Raw genomic sequence first — 25,220 nt, 5'->3', positions numbered from 1 at the left:
CAGTGCCAAGGTGCCAATGCATCAGCACTTACATTCTGTACGAAAAATGCCAGGATGCCGATTCGATCGGCACCCTCTATAAGTGGTGTAGTTATGCAATAAAGCGCTAGATTGCGCCACAAATCAAGTAGAAAGAAGGTAGAATGTTCGTAATTCCTTCTTATGTCATTAGATGGCACTGACATAGCTTCATTTTTGCTAGTTTATTCGTCGATTGTGAGCGCTTGACGTCTATGATCCAATATGGCAGCCTCCTTGTTTGTTTATGTCCGCGTGTTGTGATTTGTTTTCAATAATTTTACGTTCTAATTGACGCATTTGAGTTACTTATCGTAATATATTAAGTTTATTATTTCTACTGTATTTATAGTTACTTAGCAATTTATTTAGGTCATAGTTAAGTTGTAAATAGTACATTTATCACAAGGCATGTCGTCACGTAGGCCTAATTCGGGAGAAGAAATTGAGGAATTTTGGGGTGCTTTGGAGATGTAAGCGACTCTAATTTTAGCGAAAGTGATGATTATGATGTTTTTGGGGTCTTCAGATAGCGCACCAAGGATGATGAAGTCGTGCCATTGGCTAATGGGCTTACAACATTTCGTGCAATGTCAAAGAGTTATAGTGACAGTGCTAATGAAAATGTCAGTGACAGTGAATTAGATGATTATTGGACTGAATGCATATTCCCTGAAAGTAATGTTGTCCATCCCCACCATTTTTATCAAATCCCAGGCCCAAAACATGTAGGCTTACTTCATCGTGATGCTCCACCCATAGAATATTTCAATCTGTTCTTTACACTTTCATTCCTGACACTATTACTTGATTTTGTATGTTGTTCTGATCTTCTGAACTGTTCTGTAGTAACAAATACAGCTATTAGACACAGTTCTCTCAAATAATTACTATTACTCTCCCAAAATTCATAAAATATCCAATCGTTCACAGGTTACACTGTTGGTGTCTTTCTCTCCACATGTTCAATGTTTTTGGAAATTAGTTTATAAATTGGAAAATAGACCTACATTAACAATATAAATTGGTATATATCATCCCAGATAAGAGTTAAGATGAAATGTCTTCACTTAGTCACTTTGGATTTAGTGTAAAATGTGCTAATTTCAAATTATGTTTTTCCTTTCTTTAAATAAAAAAACGATATAATTTTTGTGCACAATATTCCTCAAAATTTTGTTTTTTGAAATGCAAGTCACATGTTTATATTCCTTGGAGTATATCAAGCTCATATACCAAATTTGACCTCCATATCTTTTAAAATGAGACATAAATAACAAATTTTGTACAGTAATGGAAAATCCATTGAAACTTGCATGGCATTCTATGCATATGATGACCTTATGGGTCGGCATCCAAAGGGTTAATAAGGCAGGCGTTGTTGTGCAAGAGAGAAGAAATTTTTTATCTCTGGAAATCATGAATGGCATTCTCATTGTACCCAGTAATGCTAATGTCATTGTCTAGAATCAGCATTTCTGTACCACTTTTTGTTTTGGTAGCTGTTAGTGCCATATTATTGCTTGCAATAGTTGCATCATATTAATAAAGCAGATTTTAGGTTTCTTAGGAAATATAATTCTAATTCCTATAATTGTAAAGGATGTACAGCGCTAATATTACTTTTATTTTTCCTCAGGTTTATATATTTATTAGTTCAATTTTTATATATTTTTTGCACAAAGCTACAAAAAATAATACTATCTCAATTTTATGTTTGTAATGTCAGATGTAATTCACTTTAAGGAAAGGCATGTAAGAATTAATACCTCGCTTGTTATTTCATTTTTTGTTGTTGTAGTTATGGGAATCATATTATTGCTTATGATAATTACAATCTATTGAGCGTAGTAGTATTTTCAAGAGATATCAGTTCACCAACCTGAATTTTTACAATTTAGAGGATGATAACCAAAACTATTTAAAATATTGTAAAGAAAGAAAACGGTAAATGATTTATCATTTAGGAGTAGTATATGTGATTAAAAATAGTCACTGAATCTTTTGAAATATCCACTATCATTTTTTCCAGTGTCATGTGCGGGATTCTAAGCTTTTTCAAGATTTCCCTTGTATGCTTCGGTACACTGCATCTGCTTCCAAATAGCAGACCCATCACAGACCAGTTATCTGAATGAATGTTATGTCTCTCGCTCAGATATGGGATGCTTGGTTCATAAGTGCTCTTATTTTCCTGGTTAACTTCCTTGGCTTGGTATAAGTCTCTTTTGAACGGGATGGTTGGATAAACGTGTAAGCAGAATGCAAATAATTTTGTCTCCCCTATTTAGCAGCAATTTTAAGTGCTAAAATATATATTGTTTTTTCTTCGGGTTACACATTCGCATATTTGTTATAGATGTTTGTGCTGACAGTTGCAAAGAATAATATGTAATTTATCATTTATGGTATGTAATTATTTTTGAACCGAGCTTGATAGCTGCAGTCGTTTAGGTGTGGCCAGTATTCTAGAGATAGTGGGTTTGAACCCCACTGTCGGCAGCCCTGAAGATGGTGTTCTGTGGTTCCCCATTTTCACACCATGCAAATACTGGTGCTGCACATAACTTAAGGCCATGGCTGCTTCCTTTCCACTCCTAGCCCCTTCCTGTCCCATCGCTGCCATAGGACCTATCTGTGTTGGTGCGACGTTAAGAAAACACTTGTTAACAAAAATTTTGTCGAAGAGGGAGTAGAATTATGCTGTAGGAGTTTACAAGAATATTACCTATCATATATATATATATTATTTCAGTAGTATAGATCCCTTATGTGGTGCTCACAAGTAACCGATTGTGACAAATGAGCATTCAAAAGAAGAATAGACATTAGCAGTGACGAATTGCACTCTCATTTCCTAAATATTGGTAATTTCTTTAAAAAAATGAGTTTAAAGAAATTGTACGAAGTGTGTGATTTGCAAATACTGTTGCTGTAGGAAAATATGCACCATCCTTGCTGTCCACATCACATTTTGGCTGCTGGGACGCCTGTTTTATGTCCTTATGATATGCTATCATTTAAGAAAAGAATGATAGTAAAACCAAAAATTACTTCCGGAACATTCGTCAGTATAATAATGCACTTGCATTTGTTTCCGTTTAAGTGGATACCATAAATGTTAAAAAATCAAAGATTACATTAAAGTGGTAAGTAAGACTGTCTAATAATGTACTGATTTGCGTATTCCTTAGTTCACCAGTAGTTCACCCGGGGGCTACTCCACATACTTTATATGAACATGTGAGATTTCTCACACGGGTCCCCTAGTTAAATGAAGTTGCGTATACTACTTGCAAGAAGAAGGATAAGAAGAATTGTTTCAGTTCCTTCTGCCTAAAGCAAGCTTTTCTCTAACGCGTCTCCTTTACATTGATCTTTGGGCGGGTGGCTCACTCACGACCATCATTCGGGAGTGCGACTCCTGCCCTTTGCTAATGTTTCCCTGGGTACTGGCGAGCATGAATATTATCCGCTTTTGCCACTCTCTCTTAGAGATTTCACACAAATATTCACAGAAATAAAGTTCGAATCATCAAGAAGAAAAGTTCTATGTCCAGCTCCTTGGCTGAATGGTCAGCATCGAGGCATTCGATTTAGAGGATCCCAGGTTTGATCCCTAGCCAGGTCGGGTTATGGTTAACCCATATGCACCCACCCGCCCTTTGCTCTGACATTGCTAGGAATCCGCCAACTTTTTAGTATGCAACATGGGTGTTGCAAGCTTTCGGTTAAAACAGTATAGTGGGTGATAGACTGCACGTATTATCACGGGACCTGTTTTATATTATTGAGAAATTCCACACTAATGCTCATGACACAAAAAACAGAACAATGCAGAAATATAACCTATAAAAAAAAACCTTGAATTCTTAAATTTTTCATTAACTTATCTCACCTCGAAAGTTCTTTAGTGCGGGTTATGACCTTAATTATAAGACACGAGCCTAACATTTGCCTGATTTTGAAATAAGGAAATAATAGGAAACGAGTACGACATGAGCCTAACATTTACCTGATTTGGAAATAAGGAACTAATGGGAACAAATCACGAGTAAGCGAATGATGTGATTCGAGCCTATATCCCAAATACGAACTTACAGCCGTATGTCTCACTCGGCGTATTATTATTATTATTATTATTATTATTGTTATTATTATTATGATTCAGTATGAGGATCAGTGGTAAAATGTTCACATCCAGGTACCAAGATCGTAGGTTCAAATCCGGCAGTCGCAATTGGATCTTGAGGGGCGGGAGAAAGTTCATCCGGCATTCCATGTCGTACGATATTATTACGCAAAAGATCTCGGGTGATATATTTTGTGTTCATTCATGCACAGGATCACTAATAACTTCTTCCTCACTAAAACTGCTGAAATCAGAGCCTAAAACATCAAATATGCTTTGAATTTCGCTATTACTGAGCATTTTGCGTGAGCAAGCAACTTCCTTCTCAGCTATCTTGTCAACAACAGAATACAAATTTCTCGATCGATATTTTAATCAATTCTCTTTGCCAAAGAAGCATACGAGAGCACTCTGGTGACACTTTGAGACACCAAGAACAGATTTAAATTAGAAATGTTTCTGGAAAAAGCTAACAGATGTCACAAATGTCTCCAATATGCGAACTTTCATCCCGGCGTACCAGTCCGCTTGTGGAGTCCTGGCCCAGCCGCTCGAGCGCGTACCAGTCCGCTTACGGGTGCATACGGGTTAATTCCTCTGATTCGAGGACTGGATATTTGTGTTCATCCCAATACACTCCTCTTCATGATATACGTATTGATTCCCATAGGGTACCTGAAATATTTGTTCTGAATGAGTAGCTCTCCTCTTCACACAAGATACTGCACTACCGACCACCAAAGAAATATGCAATTTTGAATACATCCCTTCACAAGGTTTTTGCCGGGAAGGGCAACTGGCTTTAAAATATGCCAAGTTCATTATGTGTGAAACAGTTTACATCCACAACCCCACCAGGGTGTGAGAAATGAATAAGAAGTATATGATAAAAGTTCAATCAATTATTAAATACCATATTAAAATAAAAAGCAGAATAGTGAACATTAATTCTATCAAACTATGCTGAGGTAATGAATGATATGGATGTTGATTCCCATAGGCAACCTGAAATATTTGTCCCAAATGAGTGAATTTATAATACCAATGTAGTTGGTCCGTTATTTGACTTATAAATTTTCCAGCTAACTCTTTCATGGTTGCCAGCGTTTCGCCCCAGTGTGTTAATTTGGGCTCATCAGTTGGTAAATAGCACATCTACCAAGGCATATGGCTAGTACATACCTTAGAGGCCTCTGCATAGGCTACTTGAAGCCACCAGCAGTGCCAATGCACTATGATAGACTTTGAATCATTTTCAAAAATTGATGCCTGCCTGGCCATCAGATGATATAGATGTTGATTCCCATAGGGAACCTGAAATATTTGTCCAAAATTAGCACACTGGGGCGAAACGCTGGCAACCAGGAATGAGTTAGCCAGAAAATTTAAAGTGTCTATTAATGGACAAACTGTATTGGTATTGTGCTGAGGTATTCGTAATACTTACAGTGAACAATTATTGTTGATAATTATCTGATAAGATTCCTTACTTGTTACAACAGACCTCTTTAATATACCTATTTCATACCTCACCTTCCATCAAAAAGGGTTAAAGGCTATGTGCTAAAATTCTGTCATGCATTTCTGATGGTCTGTACTACTGAATCATAGAGCTTGTCTGTGTATTGTTTGTTATATTTATTTTCATGATATTGCTATGTTCTGTTTTTTTACTTTCTTACTCATGTTTATTTTATTTGCAGTAAAACTGAAAGCCAGAAAGGTCAGGTTTTGATTAGAAAACGTGCATATTCTAAAGTCCACAAGGTCTCTTGGAATATTGCTCTGGAAGAGAAAGGGTATGTCAGTTGCTTTTTCAAGAATTGCAAATTTCTTGCTCTCAGTCTTGAAGAAATGATTCAACATTACCGCATATGTAATGGGGTAAGTCTCTGTGAGATATAATGTACAAAAATATTTACCAAATGTAACCTGTGAAATTACAAATATTTAATTTACGCAAAGAGATGTATGGAAATGTCACATAAATAAAATCTGTTCATTTATTTACTTTCTCTTGTTAGAAACACTCCAGTTAAAAAACTGACAAGGTGAGGTACAGTGCAACATAAAAAAGAACTGGTAGAATTTTGTAATATACTAGTTAAGATGATGTTGAAAACATAGAACCTTTTACATGCATCATTACTTGGATCTTAAGTCAGTAGTCTATGTTGGATCATTGTACCTCCTTCCACTTTGCAACTTTCAGAACTGTCTCCAACTTCTTGAATTCTTTCTAGACCTAATTTATAAAAACTAATTACATATGCACATGTAATGCATCACATTTGAGCTTTCCATGCAGCTCCTGTTATATCCTCTTTGTCATGCAGTGAGAAATTGGTATTAGACAAGTTCTTGCAGACATGGGTGTCAGGTTCGTAGTGTTTAAGGACAGTCAGAAGAATTTGACATTAATTGAGGATTTCTAATGAATTATGCTATATAAATATACCGTACATATCCCTGTTATTCCAAAATATGAACATTATTTGACCACAGTATAATGATAAATATCGGGTAATTAACATAATTATATAACCTGTCCGTTCCTTACCGGAAGATGATGTCAAAGCCATAAAAATTTTTAACTAACACAATATTAGCTGTCGATACTGAAGTACTGTGCACGCGCCCACAAAGTTAACAAATGGATATCTCCTGCTCAGGGCCCTCTAAGTTAGCAGGCGATGTATCGAACCAATAGGTGTTACTTAAGTTCATGTAATGCTAAAACACAAGTTAACCATTCATTACCGCTATAGGTTCTATATCTCATGTTCCAGAAACCGGGCATCAATATTTTTAATTTCAGAACTATGGGAGTGACAGTCTCTCTTCCATTTGATAGGTCAGATGCTCCTTGGACACAACTCAGCAAATGAATTGCAAATCAAATTTAATTTTAATTTGTTGTTGTTTGAGTCATCAGTCCAAAGACTCGTTTGATACAGCGGTCCATGCCACCCTTTCCTACGCTAACCTTTTCATTTTTACATAACTGCTGCACCTTACATTTGCTCTAATTTCCTTGTGATATTCATACCTTGGTCTACCCCTACCATTCTTAGTGCCTACACTTCCCCCAAAAACCAACTTAACAAGTCTGTGTCTTAAGATGTGTCCTATCATTCTATCTCTTCTCATCAAATTTAGCCAAATCAATCTCCTCTCACCAATTCGATACAGTATCTCTTCATTCATGATTCAATCTATCCATCTCACCTTCAACATTCTTCTGTAATACCACATTTCATAAGCTTCTATTCTCTTTCATTCTGAGCTAGTTATTCTCGATGTTTCACTTCCATACAATGCCACACTCCAGTCTTAAAAAAATCTTCCTAATTCCTATATCAATGTTCGAAGTGAGCAAATATTTTTTTCTTAAGGAAGGCCTTCCTTGCTTGTGTTAGCCTGCATTTTATGTCCTCGTCATTTATGCCATCGTTAGTTATTTTACTACCCAAGTAACAATATTCTTCTACTTCCTTTAAGACTTCATTTCCTAACCTAATATTACCTGCACACGTAACTTCGTCCAGCTGCACTCCATAACTTTTATTTTGGACTTATTTATTGCCATTTTGTACTTCTTACCCCAGACTGTTCATACCATTCAGCAATTTCTCTAGATCTTCTGCAGTCTCAGATAAAATAACAATATAATTGGCAAATCTCAGGGTTTTGATTTCCTCTCCTTGGATTTTGATTCCCTTCCCAAATTCCTCTGTGATTCCCTTTACTGCCTGTTCTATATAAACATTAAGATGGGGGGACTAACACCAGCCTTGGCTCACTCCTTTTTGGATTGCTGACTCTTTTTTGAAGCCTTAGATTCTTATCATTGCAGACTTATATTTACACAGATTGTAGATAATTCTTCTTTCTCGGTATTTGATCCCAATCATCTTCAGTATCTCAAATAGCTTGGACCAATCAACATTATCGAATGCTTTTTCTAGATCTATGGACGCCATGTACGTGAGTTTGTCCTTAATTCGATCTTCTAAGATCAGACTTTGTCAGGATTGCTTCACGTGTTCCTGCATTTCTTCTCCCAATTCAGTTTCAACTCGTCTTTTGATTCTTCTGTAAATAATACGTGTTAAAAGTTTGCAGGCATGTGATACTAAACTTATGGTGTGGTAGATTTCACAGTAACTTGTTAGCACCGGCTTTCTTGGGAATAGGTATAACAACATTATGCTGAAAATCAGATGGCACTTTTCCTGTTTCATAAATCTTACACACTAAATGGAATAGGCCTAACCTTGCCATGCTAGCTTCTCGTAAGGAAGTCAGTAATTCAGAGGGAATGGCATCGTTTCCAGGTGCCTTGTTCCTATTTAGGTCTCTCAAGGCTCTGTCAAATTCTGACCTCAAAATTCGGTCTCCCATTTCATTAGCATCAACAGTCTCTTCTTGTTCCAAAACCATATCATCTACACCTTCACCTTGTTGTTGGATATGTTCCTGCCATCTTTCTGCCTTCTCCTCTTTCCCTTGAAGTTGTTTTCCACCTGACCTGTTAATATTCGTACACCTAGTTTTTCTTTCTCCAAAGGTTTCCTTGATTTTCGCAGCATCTACCTTTCCTAGGACCATACAATCTTCAGCATCCTTGCACTTCTCTTTCAGCCATTCTTCCTTAGCAGTCCTGCACTTTCTATCCATTTCATTCTTTAATTGCCTGTAGTCTTTTATGCTCTCTTCATTTTTTTTTGGCATTCTTGTATTTTTGTTGTTCATCAATCAGATCTAGTAACCCCTGAGTTATCCATTGATTCTTAGGTGTTTTTCTTTTCTTCCTAACATTTCTTCAGCAGCCCTGTTGACCTCATTCTTCATGACTGTCCATTCTTCCTCTCATGTTTCCTTCAGACTTTTCCTTCAGTCCTTGTGCAACATGTTCCTTGATACAATCACTCACTCTTTCCTTTCAATTTGTCAAGATCCCCTCTCCTTGTATTCCTTCCTTTCTTCAATTTCTTAACTTCAGATGGCATTTCATGACCAACAAGTTGTGTTCAGAGTCCACGTCCACTCCTGCAATCCAACACCCGGTTTCTGAATCTGCCTAATCATAATGAAGTCTATTTGATACCTTCCAGGTCTTGTCCACGTATACAGCCATCATTTGTGGTGTTTGAACCAAGTATTAGCAAGGACTAAATTGTGATCAGTGCAGAATTCAACCAGCTGGATTTCCCTTTCATGCCTTTGTCCCAATCCAAATTCTGCTACTATAATACCCACTCTTCCTAGGATTACCACTGCATTCCAGACTCCCATCACAATTAGATTCTTGTCACCTTTTACAAATTGTATTATATCTATTTCTTCATATATTCTTTTAATTTCATCGTCATCATCCGCTGAACTAGTAGGTATATAGACTTGCACTATTGTGGTAGGCATTGGTTTGGTGTTTGTCTTGACAACAATAATCCTTTCACTATACTAGTCATAGTAACATATCTGCTACCCTATTTTCTTATTCATTATTAATTCAACATGTGCATTTCCCCTGTTTGGTTTTGTGATGATAATTCTGTAGTTGCCTGACCAAAAATCCTGCTCTTCCTGCCAACGCTCTTCACTTATACCAAGGACATCAAACTTTAGTCTATCAGTCTCCCTTTTCATCTTCTCTAACCTTCCACCATGATTCAAACTTCTAACATTCCATGCTCCAACTCGCAGAACGTCAGATCTATCTTCCTAATGATTGCCCCCTCTCGTGTAGTCCCCACCCGTAGATTCGAATGGGGGATTATTTTACCTTTGGAATATTTTACCCGGGAGGAATCCATCGTCCATCATTCATACAGAGAGCTGCATGTCCTGGGGAGTTAGTTACAGCTGTAGTTTTAATTTAGTGGTTAGAATTTGCCACTAAGGGTAACGAGTCCCTTTATTTTAGCATCTGCATTGTAAACAATATACAGAATAATTTCAGATAAAGAAGAAGAGAAAATCAAACTAAGATCTGAAGTTTGAAATCTGAAGAACATACACTTTTAAACATTGTAAACATAAATTACAGTACATAAAAATAATACGCGAGGGTTAACCATAATTATTACGAACATTGAAACTGGTTAAATTGGTTACAGTGAGTGACTACACTGAGGTTTAACAAGGAGTTTGTCTGATTATCTGAAATGTTGCCAAAATTAATTAATTTACAAGGGAATAAAATTAGTAAGATTAAAACAAAATAACAACAGTGGCTTATAGAAAATGAGATGATTTAGCAAACATATTATTCAGATGAATTGTTCAGTAATTGATGCCTTTTGTTTTATGCATCCAGGAAGCAAATCGTCAGATTTTTTTTTAAAGACGTAATGTTGGCAGAGTTCATAAATCAGGGAAGATAATAATAATGATAATAATTATATAATAATAATAATAATAATAATAATAATAATAATAATAATAATAATAATAATAATAATAATAATAATAATAACGCTCACAAGGTGACTTCGACTCTCCAGAGGAGTCCGAGACTTTGGAGCAACTCGAGACATCGTCTCAGCAACGACGTGGGCATTCAGAGATGCCTGCATTTAGAAACCAGTGACATGGTTACCGTGAAGATAAATCAGGGAAGATTAAAAGTATTAACACATTGGAGACGGCCATATTGGAATGTGCTACCTTCCAGAAATTGCAGGGTTTTTAATGGGTTTTGAAATGTTTTGAACGCTAGGGTAAGCCATGATTATAACAACTTTTGGAATATTTAGGAAGATCACATAATATCCTTCTACACAAAAATGAGTTTTAATTATCATAAAAGCGCAGCAATTTTTAAATACAATTTATGAAGTTAGCAAGTTTTACAAACAAAGAAAAAATCTGACGCAGCTATGGATGCCAGTTCGGTTAATATTTTGAAATATCTCTAATATTGTGGACACATCTACTGAAACACACTAATACAGATTCTAACCTAATTGGTCAATTGGCACCGGTATCCTTGTTTACAACCAGTAATTTGCTTTCCCATTGTTCGTTGTTTGACGATGGGGTTGCATCGAGTTGCTGCAGGTTGTCATCTGTACACGGGAAACACCCACATTCTTAGGAAGCGGTATAAAACTACGTTGCACTTCACACCAATTTGAAATTAGCTCATTATCTACATTTACTTGCCTGAAGTGCCAGTATCATCATGTTTACTTAGTGAGTAATTGTTATCCTCATCCTCATTTTCAGAACTCGTGTCTTCCATAAGAATATTCATTATGGATTCGTTGTCAAAATTTAGTACACTTGAATTAGACAGCTAAATATTCACAAGAATTACACAAACAAGCCTGCATCTCGAACACACACTCTTCCTCTCCGCATGTACCGTAGTACTTTCCCGCCCACCGAGCTCGATAGCTGCAGTCGCATAAGTTCGGCCAGTATCCAGTATTCGGGAGATAGTAGGTTTGAACCCCACTATCGGCAGCCCTGAAAATGGTTTTCCGTGGTTTCCCATTTTCACACGAGGCAAATGCTGGGGCTGTACCTTAATTAAGGCCACAGCCGCTTCCTTCCCACTCCTAGCCCTTTCCTGTCCCATCGTCGCCATAAGACCTACCTGTGTCAGTGCAACGTAAAGCAAAAAAAAAACAAAAAAAAAAAAACTTACCCTCCCATTTCACAGCTGAGAGTCAACGATGATGCATCCCCAGGTTATGTAGGAACGTGGCTGTGTTATCAATGTCTTGAATGAAGAGCTCCCGAGTTATGTTCATATCTAGTACATTTTGTACTTAAAGAAGCATTTGACTGTATCCTAGTGAAGTCACAGCTCGCTGGAATGGCAGCTACTATTTTTTAGCTTTAGTGAAAACATGCCTGTGGATTCTCCAAGCTCTGTCAGCAGCAATGAAATAGCACGCCCGTAGTTTCTACGAGCGGCATCTCCAATGTGTTAAAAAAGCTGTGATGCTGTACAGAGGATAGATGTATTGTATTTTACAGTACAACGTATGGCAATCTGAAGTGTAGATTTTGTGTACTGTATTGGTTATTTCTGTCATGGATGGTGTTCATTAATCTGAATAGGTTACAGAGATAACATGGGATCTTAGGATACAATATCTTGAGGGTACCTTGGATGCTGTCAATATCAGTAGTGCTTATAAAATGAACAGCCAAGTTCATATGTTAGAAATTAACAGTATTCAGGTAGTAATAAATAATATAATATAATATAATATAATATAATATAATATAATATAATATAATATAATATAATATAATATAATATAATATAATATAATATAATATAATATAATATAATATAATATAATATAATTATAATTATCTGGCCTCTGGAGAGAGAGGCCTGGTGCAGGTCTTTTGGTTTGATTTCCGTAGGCGACCTGCATGTCGTGATGATGAGGATGAAATGATGATGGAGGTAAAGTAAACTTGTGTATTCATCTCAGGGTGCACAGCTTTTTTAAGGCACACCCCCAATGGAGGTGAGCTGCATTTTCACCACATACCAGCCCTCGTGTCATTCTTAAATCTCTGGCAGTACTGGGATCAAACCAGAGCCACTGAGGGTGGCAGCTAATAGCGCTGTTTACGCTCCAGAGGTGAACTAATATCCAGGTAAGCAATATAATGAACAAGGAGGAGATCATAAGATATTCTTAACAGATGTTGAAAGGTTAAGGGCAAGGTGGACTGGGATTGTGTGTCAGCACTAACGAAAGATGTTCTGCCCACCTAGCTAGGGTTTTATGGGAGACTTATCTCTGATATTTCGTCAAGTAACTACAGTGGTATTGTATTGATCCACTGTGGTTCATAGAGTTTTTTTGCCATTCTCTAGAGTAGATCAACAAGATATTGATCCATGAGTGCCTGGATATCGTTAGCCTTGTCTTGTCAGCACTTGATTTTCAAGCTCTGGGTCAGTATCCGTAGTTTGGCACTGTGGCACAGCTCCTCAGCTCTTGTGAGGCATGTTTTTTCTTTTTTCTTTCTCATACTTGGAGAAGATAGTTATGGTGTTTCATTACCGTCATTAGGACTGCATTGTTCCTATTAAATCAGTTCTGATGTACCCATTGATCATTCCAGTCGTAGATTTTTTTTACAGCTGAGTATATTCCAGTGGTGTGTAATCCAGAATGTGTAGAAGATTGTCCTGGAATACTATACTCTGGTTTTTTGGCTGATTGGTCAGTGTAGTGGCCTTTGGTTCAGAGGGCCCTAGGTTCAATTTCCAGCCGAGGCTACGATTTTAGCCACATGTGGTTAGTTCTCCCAGCTCAGGGGGCTGGGTGTTTGTGATAGTCTTAATATACATCTTCTTTTAAATACAACACGTCACACTACCAACCAGCACAGAAACACGCAATAGTGAATGCATCCTACCACGTAGGACTGGCATCAGAAACGGAATCTGGCCATAAAACAGGGCTTAATCCACACGGAGTTTTGACCCTAAGTAATTGAGAAGATCAGGAAGAAGATGAAGTAATAGTATAGTAGTGTTTTCCTGTAACAGTTGGGCAGGCAATCTTTTGCAGATTCAAGTTGTTCAACTTCCTTAAAAGCATTTACATTAATCTTCATTTAGGGCTGTCGTCCAGGTGGCAGGTTCCCTAACAGTTCTTTGCACAGTCTGTTCTTTCAGAGAAGTTGGAAACTTATCAAATATCTCTCTTGATAAATTATTCCAATCCCTAATTCCTCTTCCTATAAACAAATATATGCCTCAATTTGTCCTTTTGAATTCCAACTTCATCTTCATTTTATGACCTTTCCTACTGTTAGAAACCCCACTCACGCTTATTCGTTCACTAATGTAATTATAAACCATCTTACCACTGAGAGCTCAAAACGTTCCACTTAGTTAAGCAGCTTGTCTCCTTACATCCAAGTCTTCCCAGCCCAAAATCTGCAACATTTTCCCAAAATATCTCCAAGTTTATGGATGTGGTATGGGATTTTGGAACTAATACTATTACTTCATCTTCTTTCTGATCTTTTCTCAATTACTCTGTGTGTCCCTTTGATAATTATCATTCTGACAATATTGATGCCACTCTTCCATGGCACGGAACACTGTTAGGGTTGCCAGCAAGTGGCATTACTCCCTGTTCAAGCCATGGATTGCCTGAGGGAAGAATGAGGACCACTTCAGCTCCACACACTCTCCTCATTGGTTGCTTTCTGCTGCTACCTGTTCCCTCACTCTCCACCACTGCACTGGATATGCCTAGACGTTTTACGTAGGGAAATCTTCATAATTTCCGCAAGTGTGTTAAATGTAGTGTTACATGCCTGTGGATGTACAAGAACTCAAGCATATAAATAATAATCAGTATCACTCTCCTTCCCTCTCTCTTGACATTGGTTTTCAACAGTATCTACAACCCTTTGATGTTTTGAGTGTGGATTTCAGGATCATCAGGTTGCACAAACTCAGTTGAATGGTTCATATTCTGGTGAATAAATCCATGTCCTCGGAACTGGCTATATGTCTTGCACCGCCCTTGGAATTGTCTATGCATTTTCTACTCATCGGTACTTCATATGACAAAGATGGCCGAGATTACAAAAGGGGGGGGGGGTTACATTGTCAGTGGAGTGGTGACAGTACGGGCAGGCATTACTGGCTAGATTTTGTGGCATATCTTTCATCTTCATTATAGACTTACATGGATGTATGCCTTTCAGTCAATCAGTCACTAGTGATCTGCATTTAGGGCAGTCGCCCAGGTGGCAGATTCCCTATCTGTTGTTTTCCTAGCCATTTCTTAAATGATTTAAAAGAAATTGGAAATTTATTGAACATCTCCCACCAATCCCTAACTTCCCTTCGTATAAACAAATATTTGCCCCAATTTGACCTCTTGAATTAAAACTTTATCTTCGTATTATGATCTTTCCTACTTTTAAAGACACCACTCAAACTTATTCGTCTACTGATGTCATTCCACGCCATCTCTCCACTGACAAGTTGGAACGTACCACTTATCAGTAAAATTCTTGAATAAAATTTACTATATCCACCTATTCAATACAGTTCACAGTTTATAGGGATTAAATTCTACATGAATTACATACACTTTTCAGGTACATGTTCCGTCCTTTTTGGGCACCTTCAGCCTGTTGACAATCTTAAGGTCAAGTCCAAGGCCTTGTTTGAGTGAAACATTTGAACTTGATAATATACACAATGATCTTATTCTGAATTTTTTTTTTGTAAAAGAGTTTTTCTTAAGATGCTGTGTACATGGGTTTAAAATGTGTACATTAAATAAAACCAATTTTTTTTACATGAATACAATAATAATTATCTCATATTTAACTAAAATTGTCCAAAGCGAAAATTGGATCTTCATCAAATTATTGGATGAATCAATGGGTTAATGAAGTTAGTTCATCCAAAGGTGCTTTTTAATCACCTATGCCGTACGTTTGGTAGCAACAAAACCGGAACTATGGTATGTTATCAATCATGCAAAGCTTGAATATCCCATGTGGAAAGAAGCTAAGTTGAATGATACTATTTTTCTAAGGAATTTAGTATAATTGTGGGTGCATGCATCAGGGCATTGCGCGGTGCAAGGTACAAAAGACGACTTCACTTGGTAGACCAGAGTGCAGATCCCCGCTCCTTGATTTGGAGCAATAGCGCTGTCTCCCTCTTCCTCTCTTGTTCCGTAGTGCTCCAAATCTGAGCCGAGTGGGGCTGATGCACTGTGCACAGGATTTCTGCGCCTCAGTTTTTGCATTAATGGTTATGAATTTCATGTTTTTGGTCCGTATTGAACTGAGAATAATATATATAAGTAATAATAATAACGTAAACGTTTCCACCTTTTCAATACTAAAATATATTCACAAAATTATAAATTACACGGTACTAGTTTCGACCCATCTAGGGGTCATCATCAGCCGTATTGGAGCAAAAAGTGATCTTTTCCTAGCCATTTCTTAAATGATTTAAAAGAAATTGGAAATTTATTGAACATCTCCCACCAATCCCTAACTTCCCTTCGTATAAACAAATATTTGCCCCAATTTGACCTTTTGAATTAAAACTTTATCTTCGTATTATGATCTTTCCTACTTTTGGAGCAAAAAGTGATCTTTGCTCCAATACGGCTGAAGGTGACCCCTAGATGGGTCGAAACTAGTACCGTGTAATTTATAATTTTGTGAATATATTTTAGTATTGAAAAGGTGGAAACGTTTACGTTGTTATTATTATTACTTATATATCAGTTTTTGCATGCGTGAGATTTTGGGCGTTTTAGAGGCCCTGGTCTAGGACATGGAAGGAAGTGACTGTGGGCTTAATTAAGGTATGAAAATGGAAACCACAGGTAACCGTCTTAGGGCTGTTGACAGTTTGGTTCAAACTTACTATCTCCCAAATGCAAGCTTGCAGCTATGTCGCCCAAACTGTGTAGCTAACTTGTTTGGTGGCTTGCAGGCTGAACACTGAAGGACATCAAACCATTTAAGTCTATAATGAAGATGAAAGATAAGCCACAAAATCTATCCAGTCATGAGATAAAAAGAGATAAAATCAGTTATTAACAAACGTGTCAATATTACCCTTAACCACCCCTTCCAATGAGCTTTTTAGCAGTACCATAGAAGATACGTTCAATCGATACTGCAGTGATCAACATTATTGATTTGTTTTGTGAATTTCATCACATACAGTGTTTTTTGACAGATGGGATCTGACTTGTCACTACCATTAATTTTGTTTCAAACAGTAACCTGTCGCTATCATTAATTTTATCACTAATAATAAACCTAACCATCACTATCAGCAAATTTCATGCTAATGATAAGTATTAAAGTCACTACTGTAATTGAACTCTAACCTAACCCTGTCAGTACTGGTGCTTAGTGGTAGACCAGAATCTATCCAGTCACTGACAGTAACTATCTAAGGTCATTACAGGGGGACGTCAGTGGAGTTGGGAGGAAATGAGAGGGAAAATGACGTGGCAGTGGTGGTGTTGTTGAAGTGTCGATTACCGTCCCTTTACTATACATTCACATATTCTGCGAATTACTTAGTAAAACGAACCAGTCTTGATGTATCTTTGGTTTCCCTGCTTACAACATGTCTTTCGATAATGTTTGGCCAGTCTTTGTGTTTGGTTCCCACTCCAGCATTGAAAGTGTACAAGAGCAAGCTTGTCTGAGGATTGTTATGAAACAATTTCTTCTCAGCTGTAGGTGGAGGGCCTAAGGCGATCAGATATACTTACATTCGAAGCAAGTGCTGTTTATGCAGCAAAACCCACTTCACTCCATGTTGTGCTTTTGGTCCACCTTTCCCAATGGTAAGTACAGTAGAACTTGGTTAATTTAAATTTGAAGGGTTCAGAAAAAGATATGAATTGAGCACAAATTCAGAAATCAAACAATGTCACACACACGTACCACGCTTACCTGAATCTTGAATTCCTACTTTTTTCCCTCAAGTCGCAATGATAGTAGAATATGGCAAACAATAACTTACAAATACTGTAGTTCTGAACACAATACACATCACAAGTTAACTGAACCAGGCTGACCTCAATGCTTAGGTGGGAAAGAAAATCAGTTGTCTTGATGCAGCGCACTGTGTATGTTCCCTTATTATTCATCAGTAGCAAAGCCTAACTGTTGTTGCTCAAGCCATCTGCAATTTTTATTTTATCAAGTGTCCCTGTTCTCCGCATTCCAAACCTTTAGTAACTTGTGGAATGTCTCATTTCATGTCAGTCAACTCTATGTGGAGTTTGGGTTTAGGCCCAATGAGCAGATTTTTCCAGTTACCGAAACTCAAAAAGTTTGCTACATGGAAGACTATTGAAGGAACATACCCTCCTCTGACCATGAGCTTGAATGTTTTCTTAGCTTTGCAACTACACTTCCATTTCCAGCACCAACATAATTGTACACTACTTTTCTGCTCTACCCAGGCAGCATTGTGTTGTCCTTACACATCATTTTTTGAAAATGTGACAGTTCTAATATGGTATTTGTGCTTTCAACTTCTAACATTGTGTTGTATAAAAATGTCATGAGACAGCAAAAAACGTTCAAGTTATTCACAAATTCAAATTGACCAAGATCTACTTCCAAAAGCTGCTTGTCATCTGCAAAGTGAACTTCACTTAGCATTCGTTGGAAACTGGGATTTGTCTTGAATGTCTTCTTCTTTTTTTCTTGTTCTGCTGCTTTTCCCACACCTATGTGGTCACAGGTGCGAGCTGTGTCACACCTGTAGATTTGGTCCTGTTTTACTGCTGGATGCCCTTTCTGACGCCAACCCCATATGGAGGCAGAGGGGTCTATTCCCGCATCGCGCTCACTTGTTTCTCTCCCTGTCCGTCTTCTGCGTGACGTCATGTGATATGAGACAGCGGTCGCCCGTCCTGCTGACACGTATTGCCACTACAGTCTAAAATGGTCATAACTTCTGAACCATTCATGCAAATAATGTCCTGACAAGGTTATTGTAATCCTTATAAAATACTGGAGGAGGTCAAACAATTTATTTTGATGAGGAACTCGAGGATAATATCGAAATATTTATTTAATTTTAAGAAGTTATATTTTTTACCGCGGGCTGTAGCATAAAATCGCTTCTAGAGGGCAGCCAGTTGGAAATAGGTATGTGCCATCGCGGACTTTTTTTTGTAGAGGATTCTATGTTCTACATTTCGTACGCTTACACTTGGGGTCTATCGTTAATGGTTCACGCAGCGTAAGCCAAGAAAGCAAGTGAGCGAGCGAGCGAGCGACCAACATTTTTGTCTCTTTCTACGTATTTACTGTATATCGGATCACGGATGCATAATAATTTTATAGTGGTTCACTACGTGAACAGTGTTCGTGTTGTCAGTATCTGAAGTAGAACCACTGTATTGATTAAAATGCAGTCAACATATTACGGAAACGTGTGTGGTGCTATAAATTGTCGGCACGTAAAAGAACTCCCGTGGGACAAAATTATGGCACCTCGAGTCTCAGAAAACCGTAAATGTTGTTAGTGAGACGTAACACAAATAACATTATTATTATTTCACATATTATAAAGACAATAACGACAACAACCATCATAGCCAGTTAGTTTGCTACTGTGATGGCATAACAATACTTCCTCATCAGTAATGCTTGGTTATTGAAACACTTTGTAATAAACTCTTGAATATCTCCATTATTAAAGCTCGTATGGTAAAAAAAGGTGTCAGATATAAATGACTGAATGAAAATCATATTTTCTATAATTATTGTTATGTGCTAATAGGCGGGCTGAGTAGCAACTCAAATGGTAGATCGCTGGCCTTCTTAGCCCAACTTGGCAGGTTCGATCCTGTCTCAGTCCGGTGGTGAAGGTGCTCAGAAACATAGTTAGTAGGACGTAAAATCCAATAACATTAACATTATTATGTGCGAATAACTTATATTTCTGAATATATTTCGAAGCTCGTGAAATAATACAGTATCTGTGATCCGATATACAGTAAATACGAAGAAAGAGACAAAAATGTCGTGCGAGAAGAGACCTGTTACAGGATCTCGATTATTTCAAAAGGAGGCCTCACACATCCCAGTCATGAGTGGTTAAAAAATATAGCCCAGTTCGAAATTTCATTTGGTGTGTTTCACGGTAAGACTGTATCCAGATGCAAAAATGTGAAAACTCTTATTTCTATTATTAAGTGAAAATTTCCAGTATTCCATGACAAAATAATTTGTGTCTACGTAAGGACCAGGACATTTATTAGGATATGGCATTTTAATGCAAAGAGTAAGGAGCTAGCACTGAGAAAATATGCCAATAAGAAGGCTAAGCTTTGGGCTGGTTCATCAAGTAATTAAGTCTCCTGACACGTACGTTTTAATAATTTAATATAATTCCATAAAGATGTCGATATGATGCATATTTTCCTATGCCATTCGATCTAAATATTTTTTTCATCAGGAAATAAATTAATTATTTTGAGTTGCATGGCGTGTATATATGTCATGTATGTGATAGTTGATGTTCTACCTGCTCAGCATGTGATGAAATTTAACGCATTTTCACACTTTTTAATCTATTGGAAGTGCCGTTACTTATCGAATCGGACTAAACCAGACTGTTATTTGATGAAAGATTGAGATGATGTTTCACAGGCACGAGAACTCACAGGCTTGCTGTACTGCGACTATGTACCTTACTCGCTATTGTTCATACCGCGTGACGTCAGAGCGCTCCAGTCAATGGAAGCTTCAACCGCCGGAGTAGCCTACTTTATATTCTAGTTACCTTGATATGGAGGGATGTAATCACTATTGCGTGTTTCTGTGGTTGTTGGTGGTGTAGTGTGTTGTTTGAATATGAAGAGGAAAGTGTTGGGAGAAACACAAACACCCAGTCCCCGGGCCAGAAGAATTAGTCGAAGGTGATTAAAATCCCTGACCCACCCGGGAATTGAACCCGGGACCCTCTGAACCGAAGGCCTCAACTCTGACCATTCAGCCAATGGGTCGGACGGGTTGTGTCTTGAATATAATGGTTGAAAATTTCATGTTCTCATTTTCTTAACAAAGTTCAATGTCTTATTATTTTGACCATGCTGTAAAGTGATGCTTAAAATGCCCCTGTTACTATTTAACAGATATTTAGAAGGAAGATATGTTTGCAATAGAATAGCTTAGGGTTTCATGTCTGGCATCTTGTGAATATAGAAGAAAATATTTTCCAGGCTTGTATGTGTAATGGACAGTCTTGACTAATCTTCAGTCTTGGTATGTAAAATGTTGAAGCCCATCCTTCTGACAAAGCTGAGAATCAAAAAGCTCATTGGGTGCTGATAAGAATGTATGTAGAGGAATTAAGATTGATGAGGGGGGAGCCTATCTATTTGAGGTGACGGAGTATAATGATAAGGTGATAGGTTGCATTTTCATGTTGTTGTTTGAGTCATCAGTCCATAGACTGGTGTGATGCAGCACTCCATGCCACTCTAGCCTGTGCTAACCTTTTCATTTCTATATAACTGCTGCATCCTATATCTACTCTAATCTGCTTGTCATATTCATACCTTGGTCTACCCCTACCGTTCTTACCACCTACACTTCATTCAGAAACCAACTGAACAAGTCCTGGGTGTCTTGAGATGTATCTTATCATTCTATCTCTTCTTCTCGTCAAATTTAGCCAAATCGATCTTCTCTCACCAATTCGATTCAGTATCTCTACATTCGTGATTCGATCTATCCATCTCACCTTCAGCATTCTTCTGTAACACCACATTTCAAGAGCTTCTATTCTCTTTCTTTCTGAGTGAGTTATCGTTCATGTTTCACTTCCATACAATGCCATGCTCCAAACGAAAGTCTTCAAAAACACTTTTCTAATTCTTATATCAATATTCGAAGCCAGCACATTTCTTAAGAAAGGCCTTCCTTGCTTGTGCTAGCCTGCATTTTATGTCCTCCTTACTTCTGCCATTGTTAGTTATTTTACTACCCAAGTAATAATATTCATCAACTTCCTTTAAGACTTCATTTCCTAACCTAATATTTCCTGCATCACCTGACTTTGTTTGACTCTACCTAGTTACTTTTGTTTTGGATTTATTTATTTTCATCTTGTTCTCCTTGAGATACTAAACTAATGGTGCGGTAGTTTTCACACTTGTCAACACCGCTTTCTTGGGAATAGGTATAACAACATTCTGTTGAAAATTGGACGGCACGTCTCCGGTCTCATCTTACACACTAAATTGAATAACCATGCCATCTCGTAAAGCAGTCGGTAATTCAGAGGGAATGCCATCAATTCCAGGTGCTTTGCTCCTGTTTAGGTCTCTCAAAGCTCTGTCGAATTCTTACCTCGAAATTGGGCCACCCATTTCATCAGCATCAACAGCCTCTTCTTGTTCCAGAACCATATTGTCTACATCCTTACCTTGATACAACTGGTGGATATGTTTCTGCCATCTTTCTGCCTTATCTTCTTTCCCTAGAAGTGGTTTTCCATCCAAGCTCTTAATATCCATACACCTAGTTTTCCTTTCTCCAAAGGTTTCCTTGATTTTCCTGTATGCAGCATCTACCTTTCCTAGGACCATACAACTTTCAACATCCTTGCACTTCTCCTTCAGCCATTCTTTCGTAGCTGCCCTGCACTTCCTATCCACTTCATTCTTTAATTACCTTTATTCTTTACTGCCCTCTTCAGTTTTTGCATTCTTGTACTTTCGTCATTCATCGATCATGTCTAGTATCTCTTGAGTTATCCATTGATTCTTAGTTGATCTTTTCTTTCTTCCTAACATCTCTTCAACAGCCTTACTGACCTCTTTCTTCATGACTGTCCATTCTTCTTCTACTGTGTTTCCTTCAGCCTTTCCATTTAGTCCTTGTGCAACATGTTCCTTGAAACAATCCTTCACACTGTTTTCTTTCAACTTGTCTAGATCCCATCTCACTGGATTCCTTCCCTTCTTTAATTTCTTCAACTTCAGATGGCATTTCATGACCAACAAGTTGTGATCAGGGTCCACGTCTGCTCCTGGGAAAGTTTTGCAATCCAACACCTGGTTTCTGAATCTCTGCCTGATCATAATGAAGTCTATTTGATACCTTCCAGTGTCTCTAGGTCTCTTCCATGTGTACAGCCATCATTTGTGGTGTTTGAACCAAGTATTAGCAAGGACAAAATTGTGATTGGTGCAGAATTCAACCAGCCGACTTCCTCTTTCGTTCCTTTGTCCCAATCCGAATTCTCCTACTGCATTACCTTCTCTTCCTTGGCCAATCACAGCATTCCAGTCTCCTATCGCAATTAGATTCTTGCCACCTTTTACATACTGTATTAAATCTTCTATCTCTTCATATATTCTTTCGATTTCCTCATCATCCGCTGAACTAGTAGGCATATAGTCCTGCACTATTGTAGTGGGCATTGGTTGGTGTCTATCTTGACAACAATAATCCTTTCACTATGCTGGTCGTAGTAGCTTACCTGCTGCCATATTTTCTTATTCATTATTAAACCAACTTCTGCATTCCCCTGTTTGATTTTGTGTTGATATATTCTGTAGTCGCCTGACCAAAAATCCTGTTCTTCCTGCCAACGTACTTCACTTATACCAGCTACATCTAACTTTAGTCTATCCATCTCCCTTTTCAGATTCTCTAACCTACCACAACAATTCAGGCTTCTAACATTCCACGCTCCGACTCGCAAAATAATAGTATCCATCTTCCTGATGATGACCCCCTCTCGTATAGTCTCCACCCTCAGATCCGAAGGGGGGACTATTTTACCTGGAAGGAAGCCATCATCAATACATCATTCTACAGAGAGAGCGGCATGTCCTCGTGAGTTAGTTATGGCTGTAGTTTCCCGTTGCTTTCAGCCATGCAGCAGTATCAACAAAGCTAAGCCATGTTGAGTATTATTCCAAGGCCATATCAGTCAATCATCTAGACTGCCAGCCTTGTAACTTCCGAAAGTCTGTTACCTCCCTTTCGATCAACCATTCGTTAGTCTGGTGTCTCGGCATATACCCATCCGATACGATTGCACTTGCGGCTCGGCTCTCTGTTTCATTAGGACACGCAAGCCTCCCCACTGCGGCAAGGTCATATGGTTTGCTGGGGAGGTGCCTTTTGCTGTATATTTTCTTCTTCTTATATATATTTAATAACTGTTACATTCTTCAGTCTGCTGAAACTAGTTTTGATTAATAAATTTATAAACTATCTGAAAAAGAAAATGCATGGTATCTGTAGCCTGTTTCCAGTGGTTACATGGCACATAGTAAAGAAAAGGAAAACTTAAATTACACGGCACTTAGACTCCTTTAGCACAAAGCAAAACATCAGATAAACTGCATCAAGTATAAACAATTGAACATCAGGTTGGGCAACGTTACGACTGTAGGATATGGAGCAGATGTGGGAACCTCACCAGGGCCATGGGGATACATAGGTTGTGGATTTTGAGAAAAATCAACGGTGATCCCTTGATCTGTTAATTTTTTTTTTTCTTTTCAAAATAAACATTACAAAGAAAATTCAGAACAAAATGCATCATTTCAGAAATCATCACGATATCTCAAAACAACAAATTAGATGTAATTTGCCAAGGGCTTTTCCTTCAAGTCAAAGAGGCTAACCAGAAGTACCTTAACATAACGCAACTTCCAGAATACAGCGTTGAAGGCCAATAGGAACCACATGATAGAAATACAGTATTAAGTGAAAGTTGATGCATTTTCAGACAATCGCACCACATAATGGAAACAAGGGGGAAATCAGAAATACTTAATCTTGACACAGAGGCCAGTTCAACTTGCTCCCACATGAAAAACACTTGTGATGTGGGACAGAGGAAAAACTAGCGTGCATCAAGTGATACAAAGTTACTGTTGGCAAACCCTGAGGGGAAATAAAATTAATCTACTAATTACACTGTTTATAAGGCCAAAAGAAAAGGGAGAATGCCTCCTAAATCAAAATGGCAGGCCCAGCTAAAAACCTAAGGCAGCAAAGGGTAGTACGTACCTCAATTTTTGCAAAAATTTGCTAATTTCATTTTAATGTATTTTAGTATTCTGTGGTATGTGTACAATAGAGCACCGTTTTTTATTTCAGCGAAATTGCGTTAAAAGTGCCCATAATTTGTATATTCCATGGCCCCTCCCATTTACAAACGCCACGTCTTCCTCTGACTGCAGGCTGATAACTTTGATAACTTTCTATGAAATGCAAGTACATTAGTGAACCACATAGACTATGTTGGGGCTTCTCATCAGTCGAAATCTTGTGAAGAAATTTTGCCCACAACAACAGAAATATCCGAAATAGCACAAACAGCATCATTACCAAAACTTGCCCAAGACTAGACAGAAAAAGAGAACAAAGTAACGTGACGTTTTCAAAGACATAATTATATTGTATGATGTATAGATAATATTAGGATCTGAATACGTTTAATCCAACTTCATATTTTTTTACAGATAATCTCTTTAATCCAACTTCAAGTTATAGCAATATTAGATTTTCTTCAAGGTTT

At 37.8% G+C, this 25,220-nt stretch overlaps 1 protein-coding gene across 1 annotated transcript in view; it reads left to right on the top strand.

Annotated features, from left to right (window-relative positions):
- The window catches only part of LOC136859096 (uncharacterized), a 209,582-nt gene that overhangs the window by 171,192 nt on the left and 13,170 nt on the right, over window positions 1–25,220 (top strand). Inside the window, exon 6 of the mRNA XM_067138672.2 lies at window positions 5,854–6,034. Within this exon, the coding sequence (XP_066994773.2) occupies window positions 5,854–6,034 (181 nt within the window). The remainder of the gene's footprint in view (window positions 1–5,853; window positions 6,035–25,220) is intronic.

This window comes from Anabrus simplex, chromosome 1, assembly GCF_040414725.1.
Source record: "Anabrus simplex isolate iqAnaSimp1 chromosome 1, ASM4041472v1, whole genome shotgun sequence".
Lineage (NCBI taxonomy): Eukaryota > Metazoa > Arthropoda > Insecta > Orthoptera > Tettigoniidae > Anabrus > Anabrus simplex.
This window is presented reverse-complemented; position numbering and strand designations above follow the sequence as displayed.